Source organism: Zalophus californianus, chromosome 4, assembly GCF_009762305.2.
Source record: "Zalophus californianus isolate mZalCal1 chromosome 4, mZalCal1.pri.v2, whole genome shotgun sequence".
Classification (NCBI taxonomy): Eukaryota; Metazoa; Chordata; class Mammalia; order Carnivora; family Otariidae; genus Zalophus; species Zalophus californianus.
This window is the reverse complement of record NC_045598.1, coordinates 31,400,792-31,416,283: the sequence shown is the minus strand read 5'-3', so window position 1 is coordinate 31,416,283 and position 15,492 is coordinate 31,400,792. Positions and strand designations below refer to the sequence as shown.

At 38.3% G+C, this 15,492-nt stretch overlaps 1 protein-coding gene across 2 annotated transcripts; it reads right to left on the bottom strand.

The window, feature by feature from the left end:
- Positions 1-2,822: 2,822 nt before the first annotated feature.
- Positions 2,823-14,108, bottom strand: ZNF684 (zinc finger protein 684). Of its 2 annotated transcripts, none has more exons than XM_027617629.1 (5): positions 13,967-14,108; positions 12,347-12,385; positions 8,873-9,047; positions 8,440-8,535; positions 2,823-4,702 (listed from the first exon to the last, which is right to left on the bottom strand). In XM_027617629.1, exons 2-5 carry the CDS (start codon positions 12,359-12,361, stop codon positions 3,798-3,800), a joined length of 1,191 nt encoding a protein of 396 aa, XP_027473430.1. In that variant the 5' UTR covers positions 12,362-12,385; positions 13,967-14,108; the 3' UTR covers positions 2,823-3,797. The 2 variants fall into 2 exon arrangements, with proteins under 2 accessions (XP_027473430.1, XP_027473440.1); XM_027617639.1 differs by having other exon boundaries at positions 8,873-8,999.
- Between the last annotated feature and the right edge of the window lie 1,384 nt (positions 14,109-15,492).

Sequence of the window (15,492 nt, the reverse complement as noted above, 5' to 3'; positions counted from 1 at the left end):
TTTTTAGTTTGCAAAGGAGATTATTAAAAGAATGGGGCACCTGGGTGGCTCATTCGGGTAAGCATTCAACTCTTGATTCCCTCTCATGATCTCAGGGTTGTGAGATCAGCCCTGCATCAGGCTCTGCACTGGGCATGGAGCCTGCTTAAGATTCTTCCTCTCCCTCTGCCCCTCCCCTCCAAATAAAAAAATAAAATAAAAACAAAAGATTAAAGTGCTTCTGGAAAAATCGTAATGGAAATTATTCTTCACAGGTGAGTTTAACCCATTTGCAGTTAATGTTATTATTGATAGGCTATTATTTATTTATGCCTTTTTTGTTTACTTTCTATTTACCTTTTTTCTGCACCTTTCATCTTTCCTGATCACTGTTGGATTTATTAAGTTTTCATTATTCCTCTCTAGATACATTCTATTTCTATGCTTTCTAGGTTCCCTTAAAGTTTTTCACATCTTAGAAGGCCTAAATGTTCTGTTTCTAGAACATGAGGACTCCTAAACTCAGACTTCCCTTTTCCATTTTTTTCTTTTCATTACATTTTTGTATTTAATTCTTAAAAATTAGCACATATGATATAATCAGAAAAATGAAGTTTCATTGGGGGAAAAATACCAATCCACCATCCATGTATAAATAAAAGAGAAAGAAGGTTTTTGAGTGATCTTTTTATAGAGTGAGAAAAGAAAATATCAAGGTATGACAAACTCTTAGAGGTGGGAAAAATCAAGGGATTTCTCACCTAAATACTCTGTTTCAGCCACAGAGCACAAATAGACTAGGGAGTTCTGGGAATCCAAGATGTTTGGATGGATCCAAGCATAGTTTTGTTTCCCTTCTTGCCAAAATCTTGTACAGCCCAAGACAATGCGGTCAGTGACAAAAGCTCTCTAGGAAGGAATTTATATTTGCCCAGTACTGGAAATAATTTTATCTTCTACTTGTGTTCCTACTTCCACTTAAAGGAGGGAGCAAAATAATTCATGAAGCCCAGATTACATGCTCCCTGATATATTACAATCAAAACTCCCTTGTTTTACTCCCTTATTTCCAGAGCAGACCAGTGCACACTTCTTGCCCCCTTGACCTACACCGCTGCTCTTTCAAGGGGCCTCGCTCATGCTGGCAACAGTAGCGCCCCCTACTCCTTCTCTTCCTGTAGACTTAAGTAGTTTGGCATTTCTCAGATGAGAGGCACAGGTTTGGGAAAGGGAGATAGGATGGAATGGCAGAACTAAGTAGTACGAAATGAGGATTTCATCTAGGAAATAAGAAAACAGTTGAGCTGAGAAAAAGGCAAGTCCTGTGACTATAAATACCTAAAGAATTTCCTGCATGGCTGTCAAACTGATTCTGAGGACAATTCCAAAAGAAAGAGGTTCCAGAAATTTTGGAAACTCCAAGAGTGAACCAGCATGTAGCCTCCTGAAATACTTGGGGTTTGTTGAAGAAAGAAGCTATTCAAGGACACTTGTTAAAGATGGCAAGGCAGGGGCGCCTGGGTGGCTCAGTCGTTAAGCGTCTGCCTTCGGCTCAGGTCATGATCCCAGGGTCCTGGGATCGAGCCCCACATCGGGCTCTCTGCTCAGCAGGGAGCCTGCTTCTCCCTCTCCCACTCCCCCTGCTTGTGTTCCTTCTCTCACTGTGTCTCTCTTTGTCAAATAAATAAATAAAATCTTAAAAAAAAAAAAAAAGATGGCAAGGCAGACCTTATTCAGATAGGTATAAGAACCACCGTAATGGGATTTTAGTCGGGGAGAGAGATTGGGCTCAACTGTGAATACAGCATGGGCAAGTGGGAATTTATAGCAAAGGAGCGGGGAGGAGAGGGTTGGTGGTCAATGGATGGAAAATTACTAAGAGAAAACATCAGAGGTAAGGAAGGTTCTGGCTAAATTGACCTAAAAGGAGTCCTTTCCTTTTTTTAAGTTTGTTTGAGAGAGAACATGCACGTGGGAGGGAGGGAGGGAGGGAGGGAGGGAGAGAGAGAGAGAGCACGTGACCATGAGCAGGGAGAGGGGCAGAGGGAGAGGGAGAAGCAGACTCCCCGCTGAGCAGGGAGCCCGACACAGGGCTCAATCCCAGGACCCTGAGATCATGGCCTGAGCCGAAGCCAGCCCCTTGACCTAACAGGAATCTTGCCGAAGAAAGGCCAGGGTGATCAGACCTCACCTGATGGACTGTAGAGGGTGAGGAACCAGATCAGATATCAAGGGTAGGGAATTCTGGTTAAACTGATTTAGTGAGATTCTTGCTAAAACTAGATTTTACAAGGAAGTGCACAGAAGAGAAGGCCTAGGAGGTTTGGGAGCCTGACTAAAGGTTGGTCAAGCAAAGAATTTTTGTCAGTAGACAAGATTTAATTTAGTTCCTTAAGTTCTAGTATGCTTGTTCAAAAAACTACTATCATTCATTTATAGTCATTACCCAACATTACTCTTCAAAAAATGACTAATGGAAGAAAAAAAATGCAACAGAGTTGTAACTCGGCTTAAACTTGAAAAGGCTTGATATCCAAATTTAGGTTCAGGTTGTTTTGTCACCATTCAAGAAGGCATAAAGGTGTTTTTTTTTTTTTAAGATTTTATTTATTTGACAGAGAGATAGAGAGAGAGCACAAGTAAGCAGAGAGGCAGGCAGAGAGGGAGAAGCAGGCTCTCCGCTGAGCAGGGAGCCCGACGCGGGGCTCGATCCCAGGACCCCAGGATCATGACCTGAGCCGAAGGCAGCCGCTTAACCGACTGAGCCACCCAGGCGCCCCGGCATAAAGGTTTTTGACATTAGCAAGGACACTGTGCACAGCAATAAAAACTCTAGCCTAAATAATGGTGGTTTGTCCTTTTAAGGGAATATGTGTAACTTACATAATATCACATTCCAGATTCAAGTTGCTAAGCAGAGAAACTTGCTCTTTTCAACTTGATTAATGCTGCCTATGCTGTCACAAGGGCAATTCTAGGCACCCCAGGCGCTAAACCGGTATTGATCTCTTAAAACAAATACAGACCCAAAAACTCACTCCCCAAAAGTTGCAAAGTATGACACCCTACTTATTAAAATCAAATACAGATAGTACCCGTGATAGACACTACTTGAGCCACACTCACATCTTATGTAGATACACCAATGAAAAAGAATAGGAATATTTGAAGTGCAAATGTTTTATTTACAAACTTATTTAAATACTTATTCTCAACTGAATACTTACTGTAATACGGAATACAACTGCTGTTCCCTCTCAAATGGTGCCTTGGTTGTTTTGCTGTTTACATACATAGGAAAACATCTTTATAACAAGTTTTATAACTAAAGAGGAGACAGATCAGTAACACTGCCTTACCCATTAAAAGTGCCAGCAAATGGATAAAAATATTACTGAAATTCATATTTCATATTAGACCACATTTTTTCCACTTGTATATTGTTAGGATTCGAAGAAAAAATGATATGTACTTCACTTTAATTGATATAATTTAATGTAATAAACATATTTTATACTCATACTTGTATAATTCTATAATGTTATAAAAATAAAAATCAGAGATAGTGTTTTCACTGATACCTTGATTAATTTATGCTCACTTTCTAAGCTCTATGCTCTATTACTTATAAATCAATGTTTTCTGTGAACTTTTTCTGTAAAAACTTTATTATCACTTCCAGAACATGATTGGCATTGATTCTTTTTTATGGGAATCTACTCTTCCAAATCCATTTGAATTGGTGGATTTCTCACCATGAATTCTGTTTTAATAAGATTTATCTAGTATTTAAGGCTTTGTCATATTCAATATGAATATTATGTATGAATTTTCTGATGTACGATAAGATTTGACTTCTGGGAAAATGCTTTCCCACACCTATTACATTCATAGGGCTTCTCTCCTGTATGAGTTATCTGATGTCTAAGCAGATGTGACTTCTTGATGAAGGCTTTGCCACATTCGATACACCCATATGGTTTCTCTCCTGTATGAATTCTTTGATGCGTAACAAGCACAGACGTGTTACCAAAAGCTTTGCCACATACAATACATCGGTAGGGTTTCTCTCCTGTATGAAATCTAGAATGTTTATAAAGGGATGAGCTATACCTGAAGGTTTTCCCACATTCCTTACATTCAAACGAGTTCTCAAGTGTATGCGACTTCACATGTTGGGTAAAGGAGGAGTTCCAAGTGAATGACTTCCCGCACTGATGGCATTCATAAGGTTTCTCTCCCGTGTGGAGTCTCTGGTGGACCACCAGTTGTGCTTTATGCATAAACGCTTTCCCACAATCATTGCACACAAAGGGTCTCTCTCCATTATGGATTTTCTGATGAGTTGCAAGGTGAGCCTTCCTGCTGTAGGCTTTCCCACAGTCATTGCATTCAAAGGGTTTTTTTCTTGTATGATTTTTTTCATGTCTAATGAAATGAAATTTCTTTTTGAAGGCTTTCCCACATTCAGTGCATTCATATGAGTTTTCTTCAGTATAACATCTATTATAATTAAGTAAATCTAAAGTAGGTTGCAAACTCTTCCCATATGATTTACATTTATATGATTTTTTTCTTGTAGGATTAAGACTTGCGCTCATGTTATAACCATGGAGTCTCTCCACAGTCAGAATTTTATTGAATGTGAACAAAACTGAATTTAAAAAATTGTCTTTGCTTTCCTGGTGCTTCTCTGATTCATCAACAAGTAGGCAATCAGCTTCTAAAAAGGAGTATATAAAACATGGCTCTGTTAATTTTTTCCATACCAGTTATGGAAAGAAACATTATTTCAAATCTAGTATCTAACTCTGAAACAAATCCTGTACTTGCTTCCCTCCTGAGCTTTAAGAATACAACTGCTGAAGAGGAAATGGGAGCAGATGAATGACAATAATGAGAATAGATGGCTTAACTTGTGACCTATGGGAAGATTGTGAAATAGGCACAAGTTACAGTGAATAGTGTACAAACATTGAGGCCTGGTTGTCTCACATGAAGAGAGCCCACTGAAGAGATCTGACCAATGGATGAGGTGACCCAAAGAACAAGATACTAGGAGCTAAGGGAAGATATCAGAGGAAAAACTAGATCTGGAGGTGGCAGATCTAGAATCCTCACTACTCCAGTCCTAGATTACCCTAATGGGAGGGCTCCCCACTTCCCTCATTCACATCTCTTTTTCCTCTCAGTCACCTGGCACAATGGCAGTTACCTTCAGGAACATTCTTATATTTCCAGTCCTCTAACTCCATCCATATCACAAGTGAGACATGTCTACAGACAGGGCTCTAACTCTGCAACAGCTGGGATTCATTCTCCCATGTACTTGTAAGTCCAGGCACAGATTCTGCCTGCTTGCTATTGCTTTTATTCTGGCTGCATTTCTTTTTTTTTTGGGGGGGGGGTTCTATACATGACCATTTGTCATATTTGTATTTGACAAGTACTGTTTTTACATTTTATTTCAATTTACCTAACAAACTAGTCCCCAGAAAGCTGCTGAAGTCACTTTTCTTTAACCTGAAGTCACATTTTTTTCATTCCTAACCTCAAAACCCTAAAAATCTCCAATCCATTTCTCCATTAAAAAGGGGGGACACCTGGCTGGCTCAGTGAGAGAAGCATGAGGCTCTTGATCTCAAGGTCATGAGTTCAAGCCCCACACGGGGTGCAGAGATTGCTTAAATAAATAAACTTTAAAAAAAATAGGGAGAAGGGGTTATACTCCCCATTCCTGAGTTTCCCTCCTTGTGGAATGTTAGTACCACACCCCAACTTCTTGCTCCATGCCTCATTCTTCTCTGTGGAGCTGCCCCGAGTAGTGGGCTATAGCCATTAGTGTGCATTTCTTTATGGGGATTGGGGTTCCTGTCTTCTTTCTTCTCTACTTCAACTAATGGGAAGCAGCATCCTGTGTTACCTCAACTAGTAGGAACCAACTGAAAAATCCAAGGCACTCAGCCTGGTGAACAAAACTATACATTATAATGAATTCACTTACGGTATCTAAGTACACATTCTTCTCGTCCTGAACAAATACCTTCTGTTCCAAGAATTCTAGACTCTAAATAACTATAATATTTTACTCATGTCTCTTCCCCACCTTCACATGCCCTACCTCACCCCCTCTCATCCTATCTGGTCCTTAGATATTCTTTAGGGAGGAGCCATTGTTCCATGATCTCAAAAAAAGACTCCTCTAATCTTTGTATACTTTAAACGTTAAGCTCCTTTTCCTCTGAATTCCCAAGATAGTCACCACTGCTCCCCGAAACCATTCATTCTGGCAATTAACTAGAACAAAAACAGCAATGTTATTGTGCATTGAACAAATATTCCACAATCCTAAAACTTTAAAATGTTTTATATGGCTGTTTTGCCTTTCAACTACAATTTACACACATGGAAAATGGTAATGGGCTGTTTTTTGTTTTGGGGTTGTGGTTGTTGTTGTTTTTTTTTTTTTTTTTGGCTTTCTGTGAATCCTTCTCAGGAATCATAAAAAAGCCTCATTGAAAGAATAAGAAACATTCCACAATGCCTGACTTTACAACAGTGAATTAATAAAATGTTCATTAAATATCTGTTGTGTGCTCAGAAATAGTGCAAAAACAAAAAATGGTACAGGGCTTTCTCTTCAGGGCATTATCACAAGAAAACATGCCTTATAAGCCACATTATTAAAAAAAAATCTAAGAGAATATATGTCAAGTTTTCATGATAGAGTCATAGGAGGGCTAGGCTGGAGTTACCATGAAAGAGGAAAAGACTGAAGTTAGACTTACTAGCATGCTGGGCTTTGTTAGGTAGAGCACATCAGCATCAAAAGAGCTGACGCACAGAAGAAAATCATGTACAAAGTTCACTAAAGAGCCCAACTGCCATGGCATAAGGAAAAGATGGACCATTCCGGGCAAACAAAATGGGATCACATTAAAGAGGGCCTTAAAATCCTTTTAAATATCACAAGTTATGAAGAAATAATTTGTGTTTGTCAAGAGAGTGACAAGGAACATGTAATGATTTGGATACATCTTGCAGGAACATCTAAGATAAACCAGAAAATAGGATGAAATTGGCAATATAGACTCATGAACAGCCTAGACACCCTATTAGGAGTTAAAATTCACTTGGTTTAGGTCATTAGAAGTTGGGGACCCAGGGGATCTAAAATACACTTAATTTGTGTCTTAATCATTTGAAACATACATCTTTTATAGGCTCTGTGGAAAAAGAAAATTTTATTTTAAATCAGTCTTGGATAAACTAATAGTTAAATCATAGGTAATAAGTCATAAAAGTATGTAAGGACACACTCTTGAGGGAAAAAAGCTAAGTTGCTTACCACAGTGATTTGGAGACTGCAAAGCAGCAGGCCAGCCATTATCCTTTATTATAATGTAAACAGAAAGGTGAAGGTTGAAGAATATTAAATAGTGCTTACTATGAAAAAACTGAGATGAAGGCCAGGTGGGAAAAAGTATGGGAATGAGAAATTGGAGACGTACAGATGCCACAGATAGCACAAAGAAAATCCCATTAGTTCTTCAGAGGGATGAAGTTTCTGAGGGAGTTGTGGTGAGGGGAGTTCTGAAGGTGGACACAAAGGCAGGAAGCAACGGTGGAGAAAGAGTAAGTGAGGGTGAGGGCAGATTTGTGAGGAACCAACTCACATGATGTTGGGGAATTTCCAAATAATATCAGTATTACCAAGTGAAGCAGAGAGATGCACTATAAGGTAGATCCCCCAAGTCAGCAGTGAGACTAAAGATGAGCAAGATGGGGTACACAGGTGGGGTATATGTTACAAGAAAAGGAAGAGTTTTTTTTTTGAAAAGGGGAAATAATTAGCATAATGTTACTATTAGTTTTGGAATAAAAACAACCAACATATACTGAACACGTACTATATGCCAACTATTTGAAGGGTTTTACATGCATTAACTCATGTGATCTTTAAAAGAAACCTGAAGTAAGGATTAATATTATCCCTCCTTTATAAAAAAAAGTTGTGCTACAAAATAATTAGGTTAGACAGTGACTGGTAGAGTAAGACTTCAAATCCACACAATCTGACTACCTTATGAGAACCAGATGTATGGAAAAGATCTGTGCTCATGTTGAGGAAAAAAAGAAGAATGAAGATTTTAGGAATTAAGAGAACAAAGCAAGGACCTCCATGGAACAGGCAGTGCAGGGAGCCAGGGCAGAGAGGAGAGGGACCTCCCTCCATACAAAAGCTGAGCAAAGAGAAAGAGTGGCTATGTGAGCAGAATGAGTGAAGGTGTCATCTGGGGATCTGATGATGTTATGTCAAGTGGACCCAGTCACTTCCAAAGCTGTGTGGTTTTTAAGAAGGGCTTCCTGAAAGAGCTGCTTCAGAGGGACCTGTCCCTCACTGACCAACTGGAATCTCAATTCCAAAGACTCCCATCTACCTGGTTTTCTTTCACTCACCTGGATGGCACCAACGTGGGTTCGCCCCTTCCCCCATCCATGGCTCTTGTCCTTGCTCTGCCTTGAAGATCGCTTTTGTTTTGGTAACTGGGCCCCCTGTTCATGGGAAACAACACAGAACTGGAGACCAAGTGCTAGAGACAAACGACTACCTCGCAATTCAGGTCTGTCTCCTTGAGTCTCAGGGCCTGGAAAGGATGACAAACAGGCTTTGGAACAGAAAAGACCCTTCTCCTCCACTGGGGAGGCAGAAGCATAAACCCTCTATCTGTTTATGCATCACCTCAAAGGGGATTAAGAATCTCTAACCACTAACATTCAGGGCCAAACTCAGGAATGCTTCAGAATGTCCACAGCTTCCACAAATCCTAAAGGCAGGGCGCTAGGAGTATATTCTTAGCTCCCCTGAAGAGTTACCACCCACTGTCCTTACCCACTGAGATGAGGTTTCTAAAGTTCTCCAACATCACATCCCAGTACAAGGTTCTCTGCTCACAGTCAAGCAGCTGCCACTCCTCTGGGGTGAAGTCCACAGCCACATCCGGGAATGTCACTGATCCCTGTAACAGCACATTCATCTTCAAACTAAAGTGTGCATCATCTGGGGACTTGCAAGAGAATCATGGCAATCTCTTATGATCATATCATATTCATTGTTGAGTTTTCAGAAAGTTATATATGATAACTACTGTATGCTTGACTCAGAAATATATTTGTGATAGAAACAAAAATCACATTAAAAATATTCACTAGTGAAAAAAAATATTCACTAGTGTCAGGACAGTTGAATCGGGTAAAGCATAGTCTTTTTAACAAATGGTGTTGGGATAGCTAAATATCCACATGCAAAAGAATGAAGCTGGACCCCCTTCACACACACAAACACCTCACATCATATGCGAAAATGAACTAAAAATGGATCAGAGACCTAAATGCAAGAGCTAAAACTATAAAATTCTTAGAATACATACATAGGAGTAAATCTTTCTGACCTTGGATTGGGCAATGGTTTCTTAGATACAACAGGAAGTGTAAGTGGCCAAAGAAAAAAACAGATAAAATGGAAATCATCAAAATTTAAACTTTGTGCTTCAAAGGACAACATCAAGAAAGTGAAAAGACAACCCACAGAATAGGATAAAATATGTGCAAATCATATACCTTGGTAAGAGACTTGTATCTAGAATATGCAACACAACAGTAAAAAGATAACCCAACTTAAAAATGGGCAAAGGATTTGAACAGATTTTCTCCAAAGACACACATGGTCCAAAAGCACATGAAAAGATGCTCAACATCATTAGTAAATACAAATCAAAACCAAATGAGATACCACTTCACACTCACTAGGATGGTTAAAATCAAAGACAGACAATGACAAGCAGTGACAAGGATGTAGTAAAACTGGAACTCTCATATATTGCTAGAGGGGTTGTAAAATGGTGCAACAACTATGGAAAACAGTTTTACAGTTCCTTGAAATGTAAAACATTGAGTTACCATATGACCTAGCAATTCCTCCTAAGTATCTACCCAAGAAAACTGAAAATATATGCCCATATAAAAACCTATACACAAATGTTCACCGAGAAGTATTCATCCAAAAGTAAAAACAATATGAGTATCCAACAGCTGATGAATAGATGGATAAACAAAATGAGGTATATCCATATAATGCAATATTATTTGGCATACATGTAACATTGATGACCCTTGAAAATACTGTGCTAGGTGAAAGAAGCTAGTCAAAAAAAAAAATCACATATTGTATTGTCCTAGTTACATTAAATGTTCAGAAAAGGCAAATCCATAGAAACAGAAAACAAATTAGGGCTGGGAGATGGGAGGAACAGGGAATGACTGTTAATATAGGGTTTCTTTTGAGGTAATGAAAATATTCTAAAGTTAGATAATGGAGCGCATAATTTTAGTGAATAGACTAAAAACCACTGAGTTGTATATATTTTAAATGGGTCAATCTGTAATATTTGAATTATGTCTCAATAAAATTATTTAAAATATTGTTTATATGTCCTTCATTCATTCACTCAAAAAATGTTTAATAAGGACCTACCATACACTGTACTAGTGATACAAAAAAGAATAAAGGTATTACTGGTCTCAGAGATCTTACAATCTATTAGACACAATAAAGTAAATATATAAATTAGAAGGGCTATAAGGTTAACATGTCAGACTCACATGACCATAATAAAATAGAAAATAAGGACTCTTTTTTACATGATAAAATATACCCTCTCAACCATAAGGCCAAAATCATGTTTAACTAACTTACGTTGAAATTAAAAAGGCATGTAGCTACATGTCTTTCACAAAGAGATAGTTAAGACCATAAAGAACAGGGGTCAGCAAACTACAACCTACACACTGGCCTGCTGTTTTTGTAAATAAAATGTTACTGGAATATTTACACCCATTCATTTACTTCAGCTGCGAAGTCAGAGTTGAGTAGTTGCCACAGAGGCCGTGTGGACTTCAAACCTAAAATATTTACTATATGGCCCTTTAAAAAGTTAGGAGACTAGCTAGGGTTTGTCCCATGAATGCATAGATAGTTCAGTATTAAGAAATGTATTAGAAATTATCTAAATTGCTGTATTAAAGAAGACAAAATATATTATTTTATCAACAGGTATTTTAAAAAACATATAAGAAAAAAAGTTTCCAATTTATGAAAACAATCTTAAGCTAAAAATCTTTAACTTGATTAAAACAACAAAAAACAAAAAAACCCAAATATCTACCAAAATTCAAAAGGAAACAATGAAACACTGGAACCATTCCCATTAAAATTATAACAAAAAAGATACTGGCTAGTAATTACATTGAAAATTATAGTTCCCAGAAGTCCTGTCCATTGCAATAAGACAAGAAAAAAATTGAAGACATACATATGGAGCAGTAAGGAACAAAACTCCATTTGAAGAGTATATGACTGTCTACCTAGAAAATCTAAGAACCAACTAAAAAATTCTTGGACTTAATAAGAGTCCTGTAAGTTGACATAAAGTCAAATAGATAAAAGCATATTTTCCTATACACCAAAATAGCCGATTAGAAAATATAATGAAAAGAGATCCATCCATTCTCAACAGCAATCTAAACCATAAGTAAGAATAAACATTACAAGAAATGTACAAGAATTATAATAAACCTATAAAAATGTAAATAAGGACCTATAAAAAAATGAAGGAGAATACATTATTGAAAAGTTATGAATTCTCTACAAATCAATCTAAAAGTATACCACAATCACAATTAGAACACCTAATATATTCCTTTATAGAGCCTGACACACTGATTTTAAAATTCACATGGAAGAGAAAATGCTCAAGAATACCAGAAGACTCTGGGAAAAGGTACAAGATTTACTTATGGTTCCAGAAGAATATTAGAAAGGCTATGTAACAACTTACAAATTGAGTTCATATAGTGCTGCTTATTGGCACTATGTTCTCTGCTTACTCTGGGAAACACTCTAAGAAAGTCACGGGAAATGTGACATTATATTTATCACAGGGTTGTTGCTATGAATGTTATTTCTAACATTATCTCTATGAAAACCCATTATAAGATTTTTTTTTCCAGAGAATTGAATCAGGAATATCTTTACTTATCTGAGGAATTATTTAGCTTCATCATTACAGATAATACCAATACTTTAACTGGTTGGCTATCCATTTTGATTGTATAAAGACTGGGTATACACATGCAGCTCTAATTTATTCCAACTATGTGCAGACCCTGTGACCTGGATATCAACTTATCAATTTTCTAAATTTTCTTTTGGACTTGATCGATCCAATCCACATTTTCCCTGTTTATACATTTCCTTTTTATATGGATTTTTGAGAGATTTAAGTGACTGAATAAATGGATACCTTACCTGCAAGTTGATCATTTTCTGCAGCTCTTACACAGAGATCTATGAATATAAAAATGGGAAAAAAGAATAGAAAGGCATGAAAAACTAGGAAGCAATGTAGAAAAGAAAAGAAGCACTATCAGAAAAGAATGACCCACATTGCAGCTTCAGTAAATGTCACCTAGTGGGAGAATGATGATTCTAGGAGATGTCAGAAAAGTCCATATTTTATAAGCACCAAACTCTACTGGTGGTTTTGGTATGAATATATGAAGGTTAGATAAATATGTTGTACACTTCTGTCCTGCTGATCTAATAGCAAGTTGTTAATCTTTGAACCAGTGACATTTTTTCCTCCCAAAATTTATCCTAAGAAAATAAAAATAAGTGAATCAAAAGACTAACTAAAAGCCTGGTCTCTGAGATTCGATATCTCTCGAAGTCTCTGCTCTGAAGCTGGGATAAGAGAGCTCATATTAGGTTGGGTTTTCTTGAGAAGGCTGGACCCAGGAATTTTTTTTTTTTTTCAAGCTGGAGCACTTTCAGTTTAAACTCTAAATCAATCTCTCTCTCTCTCTCTCCCTCTTTCGCTGGAAAGTCACCATCTCCCATGAGCCTAGTATCGGTTTTTAAAAATTCCAACCAGCAAAGCTGGGGCCATAGAAAGGCTAAAATACGCAAAAGGGACTCACAGCTTTATTTACATAGTGTTCCCTGGAAAATCTGCAGATTCAACAGAGACCCTTTAAAAAAAAAAAAAGAAGACTACAAATCGAAATTTACTTAGAATTCATTGCTCAAATATTTCAAAAGAAGAATAAATCCAACTCTTTGTTTTTTTCGCAGGATGCTATCTTGCAAAAAAAGAAAAAAATTTGGAGCACAGCATAAGGAATAGTCAATGATACTGTAATAGTCATTTAAGGGGTACAGATGGTAACTACACTTGTGGTGAACATAGTATAATGTATAAACTTGTCAAATCACTAAGTTGTACATCTGAAACTAATGTAACATTGTGTGTCAACTATACTCAAAAGAAGAAGAGGAGGAGGAAGAGGAGAAAGAGAAGGAAGATAATTTGGAGAAAACTCATCTGGGTTTGAATCTCAGCTCTTCCACTTTCTAAGCTGTCAGTCTAAAGCAAATAACCTCTCTCAGCTTCAGTTCATATGCAAAATGGAGAGAACACTTACTTCAGATTATTGTGAAAATACACTAAGAAGAGAACATAGCAGTTTCTCTAGAAATGCTTTCTTCCTAGATCCCTTTGAATGGTTTAATATTACCTTTTGCAGGCTCTGGTAGGGCCAATGATGTTCCTGTAACCAGGAAAGGTGCAGCTTGATGCACATACTCCTACACAGTTATCTCTACCTATAAGAGTAGGAATATGCAAACTGCGCCTGCCCCTGCCCCTGCCCCTGCCCCACCCGGAATCTGGGAATCCACTGAGTGGTAGTCAGACCCTGCTCTTGCTCTCTCTGAACTACTCCGGAATTGGACAGGTCTCACACACCCAAACACGAAATCACCGCACGTGGGGGTTGTGAAGTTTTATCTTCGGTTAGGTAAGCCAATAAACTGGTCTGTCTTTCTCCTCTCCCGTCCCTTACGTCCCCAGGTTCCGCAGAGTCATACCTGACTTTCACCGCCACGCTCCCAGCTTTGCCTCTAAAACATCAGGTTACAGAGCTCTCCTAGAGACTCGGGGCGAGACCCGCGCTCCCGATTCACTTGGCACACGTCGGAAGATTACGGAATACCGGCTGCCGCCCCATTGCGCGTGTGCGGAAGTAACTGACGCCCAGGTTCCCAGGTCCCTCCGCGGTGCAGGCTATTCATAGGGGACTACATTTCCCATAAGGCATGTGGAGCTCGTTTCCGGAAGGCGTCAGAAGCATCGGCCTCTTTGGGGGAAGATTCCTGGGTTGGTATCTCTGGGCCTTCTCTGAGAGACGCGCTGATTTATAAAAAGGAGGTGTATATATCATTTTCGTTAAAAAATATAAAAGACATAAGAATTTTTAAGAACTGGAAAATCTAAATCAGCCGTGTAAAATAATAATCTACCCTTAGTTCAGTTTCTTCTAGCAATGTGCCAGCTTAGGTCCCAACAAAGGAGATGAAGAGGACCGAAGAAAGAAGACTAAGAGATAATGTGTGAGACAGACTTAAAAGTAGGAGAGTTTGGATCTGCAAAATCGAAGGAAGAAAATGTTTCAAGACGTGGAGAGTGATCCACTGTGTTAAATGCTGGTGATAAACAGGATGATAACTAAGAATTGACCATTGGATTTAGCATTGTAGAAGCAGTTGAAACATGCTGTTTTGGTGTAGTTAGAAGTCTGATTAAATCTGGTAAGAATTTGATAAGAGTGGGATGAAAGAATGGGAAGAGAGGAAGTGTAGAAAGCAAGTATAGACAGTACTTTTAAGAAGTTTGGTTTTTTGGGGCGCCTGGGTGGCTCAGTCATTAAGCGTCTGCCTTTGGCTCAGGTCCTGATCCCAGGGTTCTGGGATCCAGCCCCACCTCGGGCTCCCTGCTCTGCGGGAAGCCTGCTTCTCCCTCTCTCACCCCCCACCCCGCTTGTATTCCCTCTCTCGCTGTCTTTCTCTCTCTCTCTCTGTCAAATAAATAAAAATCTTAAAAAAAAAAAAGTGTGTTTTTTTTTTAAAGGTGAGTAGAAAAAGAAAGCTGTCATTGCATATGGATTTGGGGTCCAGAATTTTTTTTTTAAGCTGGAAGAAATTATAGTATGTATGCCAATTAAAATGATACAGTAAAGGGGGAAATTGAAAATATAGGAGACATGGGACAGTTGCAGGAAGAAAGTTCTTGAGAAAAAGGATGGAATCCAGTAAACATCAGAAGGATCAGTTGTGAGTATGGAACATTCATCTATTGAAATAAAAAGGGAGGCAGAATTTATAGGTACAGATGCAGATAGGCGTACAGATTTGGTGGTGGGAGAATGAGGGTGTCCTTTTCCAAGTGCTTCTGAGTGTCCTTTTCTCAATGAAATAGGAAGCTGAAAATGAAGATAGGGAGAAGGTATTGGAGGTTTGAGGAGAGAAAAGAAATACTATATTATATTGATTCTAATACACTTTTCATATTTTAACATCTGCGAAATTGCTTTCATACAAATGTTGGCAAGCCACAG

What these genes read in the sequence shown, in the direction of transcription:
- ZNF684 (XM_027617629.1), bottom strand. An exon ending in TAGAAACCTCATCTCAGTGG is followed by an intron (nt 8,536 to 8,872) that starts GTAAGGACAGTG and finishes TCCCATGAACAG; the next exon opens with GGGGCCCAGTTACCAAAACA. An exon ending in CCCACGTTGGTGCCATCCAG is followed by an intron (nt 4,703 to 8,439) that starts GTGAGTGAAAGA and finishes ACTCCTTTTTAG; the next exon opens with AAGCTGATTGCCTACTTGTT.